Consider the following 13682-nt stretch of genomic DNA (forward strand, 5'->3'; position numbering starts at 1 on the left):
GCATCTCAGTCTGCCTTCAAGGGTTTGGAAACAAGTACTTAGTCTTGAGTTCTGATATTGGGGTGGGATAGGGAGTTAATTTTTTCTGAATTGCTGACCTTCACCCCTGCCTGCATGACCTTGGGCAGTAAGTCCCATCTCTGAGCCTCGGTTTCCTCATTTGGAGCCTGTTGTCATGAACCCCCCTCCTGAGTGGTTTGGGGGCCAGCTGTGCCTGGGTCATGGGAGGGCCTTGGTCATGGCACATTTCCAGACCGGGTTAAGACTTGAGGGGTAGACACATGCATGGATCCTGGTGTTGGACTGCACAGTCACGGTGAGCGACTGACGTGCTCAACAGCCCACATCTGCTCCCAACATTGGGAAAACCTGCTTATAATGTGTCTGAAATATATAGGCACAGTCCTATGAAGAAAATGAGAAATGAAACTTCTTGTTATAGGCAGGAAACATTAAGAAGCAGAAAAGCTCAGAGCCGAGTGGCTGCTGGTGACTTGCAATGTCAGGCGGTCACTAAGGGGGAGGTTTCCACCTCTGTATGAGACAGAGGAGAACCCCTGGGCCTTCACACTCAGGGAGGGGTCATGGTTTTGGATGGAAGTGGGGAGTTGTGGCTCCTCCTCCCCTGTGTTTGTGGATGGCACTGGGGTATCTCTGCCCATTGACTCAGGTCCATGGTCACCCCTGAGCCGCCTCCTCCATGTGTGTGAAACAGATTCACTGCAGCGTTATCACACATGGGCGTCTGTCCCACATGCGAGCCTGAGGCTCACATTGGACCCTCCCCTGCTGGTGACAGCCCTGAGCAGACTCGTGTGGCACTGGCGGGTGGCACCATCTCCCCTTTTCCAGCCTTAGCTCCCCGCACAGCCCTGGTAGAAACCCTCTCTGGAAGGTGAGGCATGTGGGAAGCATGTGTCCAAGAATGACAAGAAGGAGGAATTGTCCTCATGATCAAAAGTGCTATGATGGGCCGGGCACCGTGGCTCATGCCTGCAGTCCCAGCACTTTGGGAGGTCAAGGCGGGCCGGTCACTTGGGCCCAGGAGTTCAAGACCAGCCTGGGCCACACAGCAAAACCTCTTCACTACAAAAAATACAAAAATTAGCTGGATGTGGTGTCATGAATAATGGCCTCCAGCTCATCCAAGTTGCTGCAGAACTCAATCCCTTGTACATCAGTTGCAAATAATTAAAAATACCTAAGAAGATACCTAACCAAGGAGGTGAAAGATCTCTACAAGAAGAACAGTAAAACGCTGCTGAAAGAAATCGTAGATGGCACAGCAAAACAGAAATATATCCCATGCTCATGGATTGGAAGAATCAGTATTGTGAAATGATCATACTGCCCAAAGCAATCTTCAGATTCAATGCAATTCCCATCAAAATACCAGTATCATTTTGCACAGAATTAGAAAAAGCAATCCTAAATGTCAGGCCTCTGAGCCCAAGCTAAGCCATCACATCCCCTGTGACCTGCACGTACATATCCAGATGGCCTGAAGCAACTGAAGAGACACAGAAGTGAAAATAGCTTAACTGATGACATTCTACCATTGTGATTTGTTTCTGCCCCACCCTAACAGATGGATGTACTTTGTAATCTTCCCCACCCTTAAGAAGGTTCTTTATCATCTCCCCACCCTTAAGAAGGTTCTTTGTAATTCTCCCCACCCTTGAGAATGTACTTTGTGAGATCCACCCGCTGCCTACAAAACATTACTCCTACCTCCACCGCCTATCCCAAAACCTATAGGAGCCAATGATAATCCCATCACCCTTTGCTGACTCTTTCGGACTCAGCCCGCCTGCACCCAGGTGAAATAAACAGCCTTGTTGCTCACACGAAGCCTATTCAGTGATCTCTTCACACGGACACGTGAGACACTAAAATTCATATGGAACCAAAAAAGAGGATGAATACCAAAGCAATCCTAAGAAAAAGATCAAATGTCAATTGAATACACATATCCTAGGCTGAATTGTGGGGTTTTGTTTTTGTTTTTGTGAGACAGAGACTTGCTCCGTCACCCAGGCTGGAGAAACGAAACCTTATTCAAAAATATAGAATTGTTTGTGAAACCTGGCAATTGTGAATAGTGCTGCAATGAACTTAGGAGTGTGGACATCTCTTCTGTGGCCGATTTCATTTCCTCTGGGTATACACCCAGCAGTGGGCTTGCTGGATTATACGGTTGTTGCACTTTAGTTTTTTGAGGAGCTTCCATACTGTTTTCTAAAATGGTTATATTAATTTACACATCCACCAATGGTGTGTAAGGATTTTCTTTTCTCCCCATGCTCACCAACACTGATCTTTCACCATTTTGATAATAGGCAATCTAACAGCTGTGAAGTGATAGCTCACTGCAAAATTTCACTTTTTACACATATATGTGTATACATATGTATACATATATACATACACATACACATGCATATATATGTACATACGTATCTGCACATATGTACATATGTATGTGTGGATGTATATGTATGAATACACACATTTGTATATATACGTATATGTACATACTTACATACATATAAACTTCAAGAAGCTATAAACTCACATCTGTTAGGATGGTTACTACGAAAGAGTAAAGTAGCAAGTGTTGTGAGAATGTGGAAAAAATGGAATACTTGCACTCTGCTAGTGGTAATGTAAATGAGTACAATGACTGCAAAAATAAAATAGATGTTTTTCAGAAGTTAACGATCAGAACTGCCCTATGTTGCAACAATTTCCCTGCTGGGTATGTATCTAAAGAAAACGACATCAGTACGTTGAAGAGACGCCCATATTCATGACAGCTTTAGTCACCATAACCAAGACGTGGAACCCGCCCAAGTGTCCACCAGCAGGCGAGTGGCTACAGAAAAGGAAGTGCTCAGTGTATCCACAGTGAAAAACTACTCAGCCTTCTAGAAGAAGGAAATCATTTCATTTGTGACATGGATGAGCCTCGAGGACATCACGCTACGTGGAGTAAAGGAGGCACAGGAAGAACCCTGCTGCCTGATCTCACTTACGTGTGGATTGCCCCAGTTCAGCTCATGGAAGTAGAGTCGAAGGTGATTTTTGGGAGCTGAGGGGGCGGGGGTGGAATCAGAGAGCTGCATCGAAGGATACCGCGTTTCAGTTAGGCAGGAGTGAGTTTAGCAGATCTGTTGCACAATACGGTGACTACAGTTGCTCACAACGGATTGTATACGCGAACACTGGTAAGAAAGTAGATTTTAAATGTTCTCTTAACAGAAAGGTAACTATGTGATGTTACAGATGTTAATTAGCTTGACCTAGCGATTTCACAGGGCATATTAAAATTTCACAGGATATATTAAAATAAAACACCCGAAGTATGTAGAATTTTAAATTGCCAAATAAAATAAAGTAAAACATTAAAGTAAAATAAAAAAATCATTCTGAAACAAAAAAAAACATAGTTTAAAACATGCCTTTTATAGAATGGAAAATTCCATTCTATAATGTGATGACTTTTTTTTTTTTTTAATTTTTTGAGACAGAGTCTAGCTCTGTTGCCTAGGCTGGAGTGCAGGGGCGTGATCTCAGCTCACTGCAACCTCCACCTCCCGGGATCAACTGATTCTCCTGCCTCTGCTTCCCCAGGAGCTGGGATTGTAGCGTGCGCCACCATGTCCAGCTAATGTTTTTTTTTTAGTAGAGATGGGTTCGCTATGTTGGACAGGCTGGTCTCGAACTCCCGGCCTCAAGTAATCTGCCACTTCTGCCTCCCAATGTGTTGAGATTACAGGTGTGAGCCACCGCACCTGGGCACATTGCCTCTTTTTCTATTCTCAAGAAACATTTGTGACACTCTGGGTGTGTTTGTGTTTCATTAGTGTGTCAGTATTTGTAAGAAATCACCAGTGAAGCTTCGTGAACTGGAGTTTATACCATGGGAACATTTTTATTGCAGTGTTTTTCACACACACACACACACACACACATCTAAAATGGGTCAGATTCTCTGATTACTCTTATGTTCATTACGTAAACTCCAGTTTGCAATACTTCATCTATTTAATCTGCATTTTCTAGTATATTGGCATAGGTTTGTCGCCTGTTCTGTTGTTAGTTTTTGAAAACATATGTGGGATCTCTAGGGCTGTCTGCTGGCTCACTCCTGTGTGGAAATGCGTGCCTGCTCTTTCTTTCTCTTGCTCATTGTAGTTAGGATTCGTGAGTGCAATTAATGTTTTCAAGAATGAGCTTCACTGGCTTTGTTGAATTTTCAAGCTTTGGTTTTTCCTCATGAACTACTCCTCTTATTATTATTATTCCCTTTCTTACGCCTTCATTTGGAATAATTTGTTATTCTTCTTCTAGATTTCTTTTCTTTTTTCTTTTTTTTTTTTGGAGACAGATTCTCCTTCTGTCGCCAGGCAGGAGTGCAGTGGTGCGATCTCGGCTCACTGCAACCTCTGACTCCCTGGTTCAAGCGATTCTCCTGCCTCAGCCTCCCGAATAGCTGGGACTACAGGCGCCCGCCACCACTCCCAGCTAATTTTTGTATTTTTAGGACAGACAGGGTTTCACCATGTTGGTCAAGATGGTCTCAGTCTTCTGACCTCGTTATCTGCCCGCCTCGGCCTCCCAAAGTGCTGGAATGTCAGGCGTGACTCACCGCGCCCGGCCCTAAATTTCTAATAGGAAAACCATGATCATTCATTTCCTACATTTTTTTTCTTTTCTAATTCATTCATTCGTGGCTTGTAGTTTTCCAATTTCATCATTTGATGTGTAATATTTACATTGTGATTCAGTTCAATGCACTTTCTGACTTTTAGTTTTCTCAGTGATTATTGACGAGTCTGTTGCTTTATTTCAAAAACGTATAGATGTTAGTTATTTATACTGCAGAACTGAGTGACCTCTAAAAGTTTCCAGCGTCTCCTGGTGTAGGTCCAGGCTGGCTGGGGTTCAATGGTGTCCACTGGGGGCAACTCCCATGCGTTCCAGACTCCCTGGAATGTGGGGTCTGGGTCCCCTCTGGGCTAGTGGATGGTCAGGGTGGCGTAGATGCTGGACTCAACTGGAGGCGCCCTTTCCTGGGATGGAGGAGGCTCAGTTGCCTCCCGTCTGAGGGTCAAGCTCTGCAGCTGGGCGTAGGTCACATCCTGGGGGTCTTCAGATGCAGCAGCCTGCAGTGGGGGAGAGTGAGAGGGAAGGACTCACCTGAGTGTCCATCTGCCTGTCCTCTTCCGCCTGTGTGTCCTTTGTGTCCAGGAATTCCTCGGACAGTGGGGAGGGAGGAGAGGCCATTTCTCTCCTAGGTCTGGAGTGTTTCACCTGGGCATACGTCACTGCCTGGGGGTCTTCATCGTGTGGGCTGTGCTGGAGAAAGACACTGGTAGGGGGTGTCCTTGAATCTCCCTGACCTCCTGGAGTCAATTTTCCCCACTGTTCCCAGGATGATCCGATTACATCCCTTTCCTGATGGAATCTCAGGGACGCCCTAAGGCCGTGGAGGGTCTGGCTGCTCCCTCCCTGTGGTTTTGGCCTCTCCTCCTCACTCTGACCTTGCCCATTTGGCTGCAGCCTAATGCCTGCCTTCCTGAAAGAGCTCGCTGCTGCCTCAGGACCTTTGCACGGCTGTTTCCTCTGCCTGCAGGGGCTCGTCCATTAGAGGATCCTGTGGCCCCCTCTGTCCAGGCTTCTCAGATGACAGCTGAGCAGACAGCCCTCCCCTTACATTCAGACTGGCCCCACTGCCCCCCACTCTGCCCTTTCCCTGGTTTATGTTTCTTACAGCACGTTGCACTCCTGCTCATGGTGCATTTAGTTGCATTTTGTCTCCCACCACGAGGTGAGCTCAGGAGGCGGGGGCGGCTCTGCTCCCTGCTGTGTCTGCAGCTCCCACAGGGAGCCCGATCCACAGTGAGCTCCTGGGAACACTCGCTGGATGAATGAATGAAGGGGAGCCCAGGGGAGCGGGGTGGTTCATCTATTCCTCATCCTCCTGAGGCCTGGGGAGCGCTCTAACCACCAGACGGCCAAACAGAGGAGGAGGAGCGGGAAGGGGACCCAGGAGGAGGCCTGCGAGGTCCCAGGACAGCAGGAGAGAGTGAGGTCACAGCAGGCAGGAGGCAGCGTGCTGGACAAGGAGGGGTCCACCGTGACGATGCTGAGAACCGGGGGAAGAGGACAGAGAAGTCCTGCAGGATTAGATCTGGCACCAGGAGGTCTTTGGTGCCCATGACGGGGCGGGGGGGTCTCACCTGACTGTCCAGCTCCACCCCGTCCTCAGGCTGTGTGTCCTTCACGGCAGTATCTGCCGGGACAGAGTAAGGGGTTTGTCTCCTGGGAAGGTTCCCTGAGACCTCTCAGTCCTGCGGGCCCCTGCCCAGCTCCCAGACGGGGCCACTGCGATGCAGGGAGGGGCTGCGATGTTCCCGAGATGGGGTGAGATCATCTCACCCTGAGCCCCAGACCCTTTCCAGCCTGTGCACCTTTCCCCATTGCTACGGAAACTTTGGGGTCCCTATCTCCTCCTGGCTGGTCGCCTCCGCCAACTCCTCCTGGCTGGTCGCCTCCCCCATCTCCTCCTGGCTGGTCGCCTCCCCCATCTCCTCCTGGCTGGTTGCCTCCCCCATCTCCTCCTGGCTGGTCGCCTCTTCCTGTCACTCACAGAGGTTTTCTTCCTGGGTGTGGGCAGCTGGGCTGGACCTGGGGGAGGAACGGGAGCTTTAGGGGCAATGTACGGGCCCAGTGGGAGTCTGGGGTCTTCGGGCAGAATTACCTCCTCTGAAGGCCTCTGTCTCTGGGCTTAGGCTCCACAGCCCCTGCAGGATGTTGGAAATCAGCCTTTCTCTGGGCTGGGGGAAGAAGGACAGAGGCTCAGCCCTGGGAACATTGGAGCCCCTGCCCCCCACACACAGCTCGAAGGTAAGGAAGGAAACCTGAAAACACTCCTGCCTCCATGTTCCAAATGCCCCATGAGATGGACAGAGCCTGAAGGACACTTTACATTTGTAGACGGGACTGACATTAAGTGCTTTTTCCATTTGCCTGGTGAGAAATGCTGGAACAGTTCCTCAGAGCTGCATTTGGCCAGTGGTTTGGATTCCCTTTGGCTGGTGCCCTGAGCCCACCCTCGGTCGGCCCATGAGGTGCCCCCTTCCCTACTCACCCAATGTCCAACGTTTGCCCTGACGTCGATGTCGGAGGACAAGGAAGAGGAGCAGGAGGAGGAAGAACAACAGGACGAAGGCCACCAAGACGCCAGTCACAACCCCCAGGTGCCTTCCCAGACCTTGAGCATGATGACATCAGAAATGGGGGTGATGTCATTGAAATAAGCGCCTACTGTGTGCAGGTGACTGCTGGACCTTCTGTTCACCACCTCCAACCCCTACAACAGAAACATCCACCCCACCCACTTTACAGATGAAAAACTGACGCTCAGAGAAGTGAATCGCCTGCCCCAGGACCCCCAGCCAGGAAGCGGCAGAGCTGGGAAGGGAACCCGCGAGTCTGACCCGCAGCCCTTGTTCCCAGCACCAGAGCTGAGCCCTGGAGCTGCAGGGAAAGAGCCTGACTGTCCTGAACCACGGTGCTGTTCCCCTTCCCTGCCCCAGGTCACCGTCACTGCTGCAGAGCTGAAAGGAACGTTCCCACCCGCAGGCTTCTTTCCTTTACACCTGGAGAAACTGAGGCCCAGGCAGGGGAGGGGCCTGTCCACGTCACCATCTCCAGAGGGGCCTGAACCTAGGACAGAAGCCACCCCTGCCTCCCCGGACCCCGCCCACCTTCCTCTCAGAGCCCCTCACTCACCACTCTTGGGGGCCGACCCCGTGGGGGTGAGGGGCTGGTCCTCAGGGCCTGCTGGGTCAGGATGGGAAGGTGAGGGCTGGGGCTGCCCTGCCCCCCACGTCAGCCCGGCTGCTCCTCCCCCAGGCTGGGCCCCAACACCTCCCTCTGCCTCCACCCCACCCCTCACAGGCCCAGTCAGAGCCCCTGGGAGCCTGTGGCCCCTCCTCTGGCTCTGCCCAGCTCCCAAGATGGAAGGCTGAGCTTGAGTCCCCGCGGGGAATGGGACTCCGGGAAACATGGGGGAGGCTGTGCTCCCTCCGAGCCTCCGAGACTCACCAGGTGTGGGGGTGGGACCGGTGGGTGGGGGGCTGGGACTCCCGGAGAGTCCTGGGTAAAAGAAAGAGAGGAGGCTGAGGAGCTGGGGCTTCCCTGAAGTTCCCACCTCAAACCAAATTTCTCTACATGGGGGCTGTGGTCTCCCCAGGCCCCTCCCTCCACCCACCTCTCCTCTTCATGATGCTGTTGATGTCGCTGAGGGTGGGCTTGCCTGGGAGGGCCCTGTTGTCCTCCTCCCCTCTGAGGGTGAGTCCCCCTCTGGCTGAGTCCCTCTCAGACCCCCACTCACTCCATCCCAGCCCAGAGCTCTCCTGGAGCAGGGCCAGAGCTGAGTCTTTGAGCTCAGAGAGGACAGGGTCAAGGCCCTCACCTGAGACCACGAGCTCCAGGGGGTCACTGGGGTGAGACAGCAGGTAGGGGTCAGAGCTGTGTGAGCCGTAGCACCTGTAGGTCCCTGCGTGGGCTGAGGTCACAGGACTCATGGAGAATTCAGCCTGGTACATATGAGATTTGTGCGTTGATCTTAGATTCTGTGGGGGATGGGCTGCCCCCTCCTTGGTCAGAAGAAAAGTGTGGAACGGCCCCCGTGACTGACACAGCAGGGTCACGTTCTCTCCTGAGGCCACCGTGGGGCCCGGCTGTGCCGAGAGGGAGACTCTGTCATAAAAGTGTCCTGGAGAGAAGACAAATAGGTGAGGGGCTGCCCCACCTTGTTCTGAGCTGACACCTCCCCAGGCCAATCTCTGGGACCCTCAGTCTCTCTGTCGCTGTTTTCTCTGAGTCTCCCCCTCCCCCCATCCCCTGTTTCTGTCTGTCTCTCCCTTCCTTAGGACCCCCACCCCTCATCCCGGCCATCACCACCTGGGCTCCCCTGTCAGGGCCTGTGCAGAGCCTGGGTCCCTGCCTGACTGGGCTTGTCACCTGAGATCAGGATGTCCAGGGGGTCACTGGGGGCCGACCACTCGGAGGAGAGGTTGTGTGCGCCGTAGCATCTGTACTGGCCCCCGTGGGAGCGGCTCACAGGGCCCAGGGGGAAGTTGGCCTGGGCAAGCCCAGCCTGGGGCTGCCGGCCAGGGCGCTGGAGGAAGTCACGTCCCCACTCCTTGTACAGAACGAATCTGTCGTAGCCGGCATCAGAGCCACACTGCAGGGTCAGCTTCTCCCCAGGGGCCACGACAGGACCCGGCTGCACTGAGAGTGACGGCTTCTTAGAAACACCTGGGAAAAGGTGGTCACGGTTTCCAGGAGTGACCCTCAGGCTTCCCCACAAACCCTCCCTCTCCCCCTGGGCCTCACCACGGCTGATCTTCCTGTGTCTCTGACCCCAGGAGCCCTGAGCCCTCTCGTCCCAACATCATCCCACCTGGAGCTGCCCTGAGACGCGGCTCCTCCCCACCTGCCCGGAGACTCAGGGAACTCCAGGCAATGCTGTGAATTTCTCACCTGGGACCAGGAGCTCCAGGAGATCACTGGGTAAAGACCACACATAGGGAGAGCGTGAGTCATAACCATAGCACCGGTACGACCACCTGCGACTCAGGCTCACGGGGCCCACGAAGAAGACGGCCTGGGATGACCCACGGGTACGGGGCTGGGAGTTCAGGCATTGTGAGTGCTCATCTTCTCCTTCCTTACACAGAAAGAAGTTGTCATATGACACCTGTGAGTCACACTGGAGGGTCACACTTCTTCCTGACGTCACCACAGGTCCGGGCAGGGCTGAGAGGGTGGGTTTGCTGTAGGCTCCTAGGAGAGAAGGAGGCACCATGTTAAATGGGACTCAGACCTCCCACATCATCCCCAGGGCTGGGCTGTGAGAGAGAGACGCCCCTGAGAGCCGACTCCCTTCCTGAGGGCAGAGCCTGGGGCTGTGACCCCTGAGTGTTCTCTCACCTGTCACCACCAGCTCCAGGGGGTCACTGGGCTCTGACCAGCCTGCAGGGTGGCTACCATAGATACAGCGATACCGCCCTGCGTGTTCCAAGGTGATGGATACAATGGTGAAACAGCCCTTCTTGACAAGCTCTTGTGGTATCCGTCTAACCCAGGATGCTGGTTTTTTTCCCCTATATAGATGGTACTCCTGAACCTGAAGGCTCCCCTGACACCTGAGGGTCACGGGACTCCCCTTGCTGATCACAGTCCCTGGCTCAGCCCAGAGAGTGGGCTTGGGAAGGGTCCCTGGAAGAAAATCACAGATCGGATTCTAAGTCATTTCCCACCCAACAGATCTCAGCTCTTGGCTGCAGGACCCTCCAGACGCCCCCATCAGTCAGCCCAGATCTGCTAATCCCCGTCCCCAGCTGCACGGGGGTGGCCCCTTGTCCCCAGTGAGGAGGAGGGACCTGGGACAGCTGGGGACAGACTCACCTGCCTGCACGCGGGTCCTGAGGCCCAGACTCAGCCCTGGAAGAGAGTTCTCTGTGAGAGATTTGCCCCTGAAGCCTGAGCAGGTCCTCCCCTCCCTGGGATCTTTTTGAGCCCCTGGGGTCTCCTTATGCACCAAAGTTTGGCTGTGGGGTGAGGTCCCTCCTAGGTTAGAATCTCCCCTCCCTCTTCAAATCTCACCGAGACAGATCAGGACCGTGAGGATGGGGGTCATGGCGTCTCCTCCCAACGCCCTGCTCTGCGGATGGATGAGCCCTCGGTGCTGGCAGGACAGAGACACACAGAGAGAAATAGCCTCCCCTCCTTCCCACCCTGTGCGGACACTCGGAGGCTGGGTCCTTCTTGTCATGGGGTTTTGTCATCTGCAGCCACACAGGAAGTGGAACTGCCCTCCCCAGGAACCTGGCTGTCATTCCTTTAGGTCTGAGGTTGGGGCAGGCACCGGGCCCTCTGCAGACATTTCAGACAGAAATAGGGTCTTTCCTGACCCCCAGCCACTGTCTGTCTGGTTTATCCTTGTCTCACTGAGAGCCGGGATGTAGCGGCAAATAAAACTGGTACTTCCTGTGTCTGCCCTTCCAGGTGAGGGTAGCGGAGGCTTCCCCTTCACAGTCTCCCACAAGGTCTCCCTCCCTCCTTCAGCCATCCATCAGCACAAGGTTGTGGGGTCCTTACCTTGCCAGTTATCTCTCCAGCCCTGGAGATGCTTCAGGGAAGACGCAGGTCCATGCTGCAGGCAGACTCAGGTCAGGAGAGACGCATCTCACATCTGGCTGTGCCGTCCAGGCTGGGCTGCGTGTGGCAGTGAGCACAGAGGAGAAATGCAGGGAAATAGGGGAAGAAAGTTGACTTCTTTCTTGGCACTGGATTGTGAATTTTCTTTCAAACAAATAGTCCCCTTCTCAACTTCCCCTTTTTAAAACTTTTTTGCTACAGCGTCCAGCCCCACCCAGCTGGGAACAAACCTCTAAGTCTTTCCTTCCTCTTTAGTGCCCCTGTGCCCTTGGCCGCCCCTCTGCACCTCAATTCCTGCTCAGCATTTCTGGAACAATGACTTATGTTTGAGCTTTGATTTGGGGAGTGGGGGAAGGAGCTGATATTTATTCAATGGCCGGTTATCATCCACTGCCTGTGTGACCTCGGGCGGTAATGAACCATCTCTGAGCCTCAGTCTTTTCCCTTGTAACTGTTTTCACAAATCCCACTCGCCACCGTGGTTGTGGGGTCAGTGGTGCCTGGGACATTGGGAGGGGGTCATTTGTGCTTTATTTCCAGACCAAGGTAAGATCTGAGGTGTCTGGGACATGAGAGGATCTTGGTGTTGGATGGTTGATGCGTCCACTCATGATGTCGCCCCTGACCCTAATGGAGAAGTGTACATCAGGCATTTCTGAAATACCCAGAGAATCAAGGTCATGAGCAGAAAAAGAGGTATGGAAGTTCCCTAGGGTAGACGGATCCACAAGAAAGAACAGAGGCCAGAGATGAGATGCCACAGGGTGGCGGGACCATCGAGGGGTCATTGGAGTGGAGGTTTCCGCCACCGAGTGGAGCTGGGAGACGAACCTCAGGATCTGCAGTGACAGAGGGGGGCTCAGGGCTCCAGATGAAGGTGGGAGGCTGCATCCTCCAGCCACACCTGAGGCTGGAGTGGACCCCAAGCAACCCAGGGGAGTCACCTCAAGGGAGTGCACCCAACCGTCCAGTGATAGAGCTGCTGGGGTTCCAAAGAAAGAAGCACTGAACACCAGGGTGTGCATAGAGCATTTATTAGGGGGACTTCCATATAGTGAGGTATTTTTGTCTCCTTGCCCAGCGTCTGCTTGTGCATCTCAAGGATGTGCTTCCACATAGCAGTATGTTCCTGAGATGGACAAGGAGGCACTGGGTGTTCTACACAAAGCTTTAACCAACCAACCAACCAACCAAAAAACCCTAGAGAATATTATCTCTCAGTACAGTTGTTTTTTGGGATACACAGGCAATTCGTTTCAGTACCCTCTACATGTACCCAAATCTGCCCGTACTCCAGCCTCGATGTTGTCTCTGCTTGACCTGCATATAGGAAAAGTTTGCTGTTCATACACGCAGGTCTTGCTTCTCACAAATGCCATAGTTTGATCCCTGTTTGGTTGTAAAAGTGTGTATATAAGAGACCCCAGGAACTCAAGGTTGCCTTGCTCCAGGGTTGCCTGGATTTTGAGTGTATTTGGGAATGAGAAGCAAGGATTACAATCTGGAGTGTATGGCATGGCAAGACACAGTGCGTCCAGAGAGGGAAATGTGATATTGGGATATGTACCGGTTTTCACCTGCGGTTCCTTGCTTGTAACTCCCATAGCCCTTGTTACAGTCTTTTGTTATAACATTGGCTGTGTTGGGCCTCAGAGGAGGCCTCTGACCTCTTCCTGCCCTTCCTTCACCTGCTCAAGGCAAGAATCTAACGTTCCCTGCCTTTCTGATGGTGGATCTTAAGACCCTCCCAGAAGATGGTCTCACCCTGTTCCTTGTGGGAGGAAATGCTGACATCATGAAGCTTCCATAAAAGCCCAAGAGGACTGGGTTTCATGAGTTTCTGGATGGCTGAGCATGTGGAAGCTCCTGGAGGGTGGCGCCCAGGGAGGGCATGGAAGTCCCGCGCCCCTTCCCCCATGCCTCCTCCTCTGTGTCTCTTCATCTGTGTCCTCTGCAGTGTGCTTTGTATTCAACCAGGAAATGTCCATGTCTCCCTGAGTTCTGTGAGCTGCTACAGCAAATTAAACCCAAAGAGGGGGTCATGGGATCCCCAACTTGAAGTCGGTTGGAGGTCTGGACTTGGCGATAGTGTGGAGGGCAGTCTTGGGGACTGAGCCTTCAATCTGTGGGATCTAGGACTGTCTCTGGGTAGACAGCGTCAGAACTGACTTAGACATCCCAGCTGATGTCTAAGCTACTGGGTTTGGGGAAAAAACCCACACATCTGATCCTACAAGTCTTCTGTGTTGATGATCGTTGATGATTGGTGTAAGAGTAGAGGAAAAACACCTTAGAGAGAGCTCTCTGTACGTAGAGAGGTGAAGGAAGTTCTTACCAGCAACAAAGGAGAGGCTGACAGAGCTGCTTAGAAACAGAGTTCCTTGATTCCAGAGGTTCAGAGCCAGAGCTGCTGTCGGTCCGCTGGAGGAGATGTTGTTGCTGGG

General features: G+C 52.6%; 1 protein-coding gene across 1 annotated transcript in view; it reads right to left on the bottom strand.

The window, feature by feature from the left end:
• The window catches only part of LOC103235563 (leukocyte immunoglobulin-like receptor subfamily B member 2), a 34329-nt gene extending 23157 nt beyond the window's left edge, over positions 1 to 11172 (bottom strand). The window contains exons 1-14 of the mRNA XM_073017217.1: positions 10684 to 11172; positions 10486 to 10521; positions 10009 to 10296; positions 9559 to 9861; positions 9037 to 9333; positions 8486 to 8788; positions 8116 to 8166; positions 7801 to 7851; positions 7157 to 7279; positions 6767 to 6842; positions 6656 to 6693; positions 6246 to 6298; positions 5023 to 5168; positions 2827 to 2875 (exon numbers count right to left, since the gene is read on the bottom strand). Of these exons, the coding sequence (XP_072873318.1) occupies positions 2827 to 2875; positions 5023 to 5168; positions 6246 to 6298; positions 6656 to 6693; positions 6767 to 6842; positions 7157 to 7279; positions 7801 to 7851; positions 8116 to 8166; positions 8486 to 8788; positions 9037 to 9333; positions 9559 to 9861; positions 10009 to 10296; positions 10486 to 10521; positions 10684 to 10852 (1983 nt within the window). The 5' untranslated portion in view covers positions 10853 to 11172. The remainder of the gene's footprint in view (positions 1 to 2826; positions 2876 to 5022; positions 5169 to 6245; positions 6299 to 6655; positions 6694 to 6766; positions 6843 to 7156; positions 7280 to 7800; positions 7852 to 8115; positions 8167 to 8485; positions 8789 to 9036; positions 9334 to 9558; positions 9862 to 10008; positions 10297 to 10485; positions 10522 to 10683) is intronic.
• Between the last annotated feature and the right edge of the window lie 2510 nt (positions 11173 to 13682).

The sequence above is a fragment of the Chlorocebus sabaeus genome, chromosome 6 (assembly GCF_047675955.1).
Source record: "Chlorocebus sabaeus isolate Y175 chromosome 6, mChlSab1.0.hap1, whole genome shotgun sequence".
Classification (NCBI taxonomy): Eukaryota; Metazoa; Chordata; class Mammalia; order Primates; family Cercopithecidae; genus Chlorocebus; species Chlorocebus sabaeus.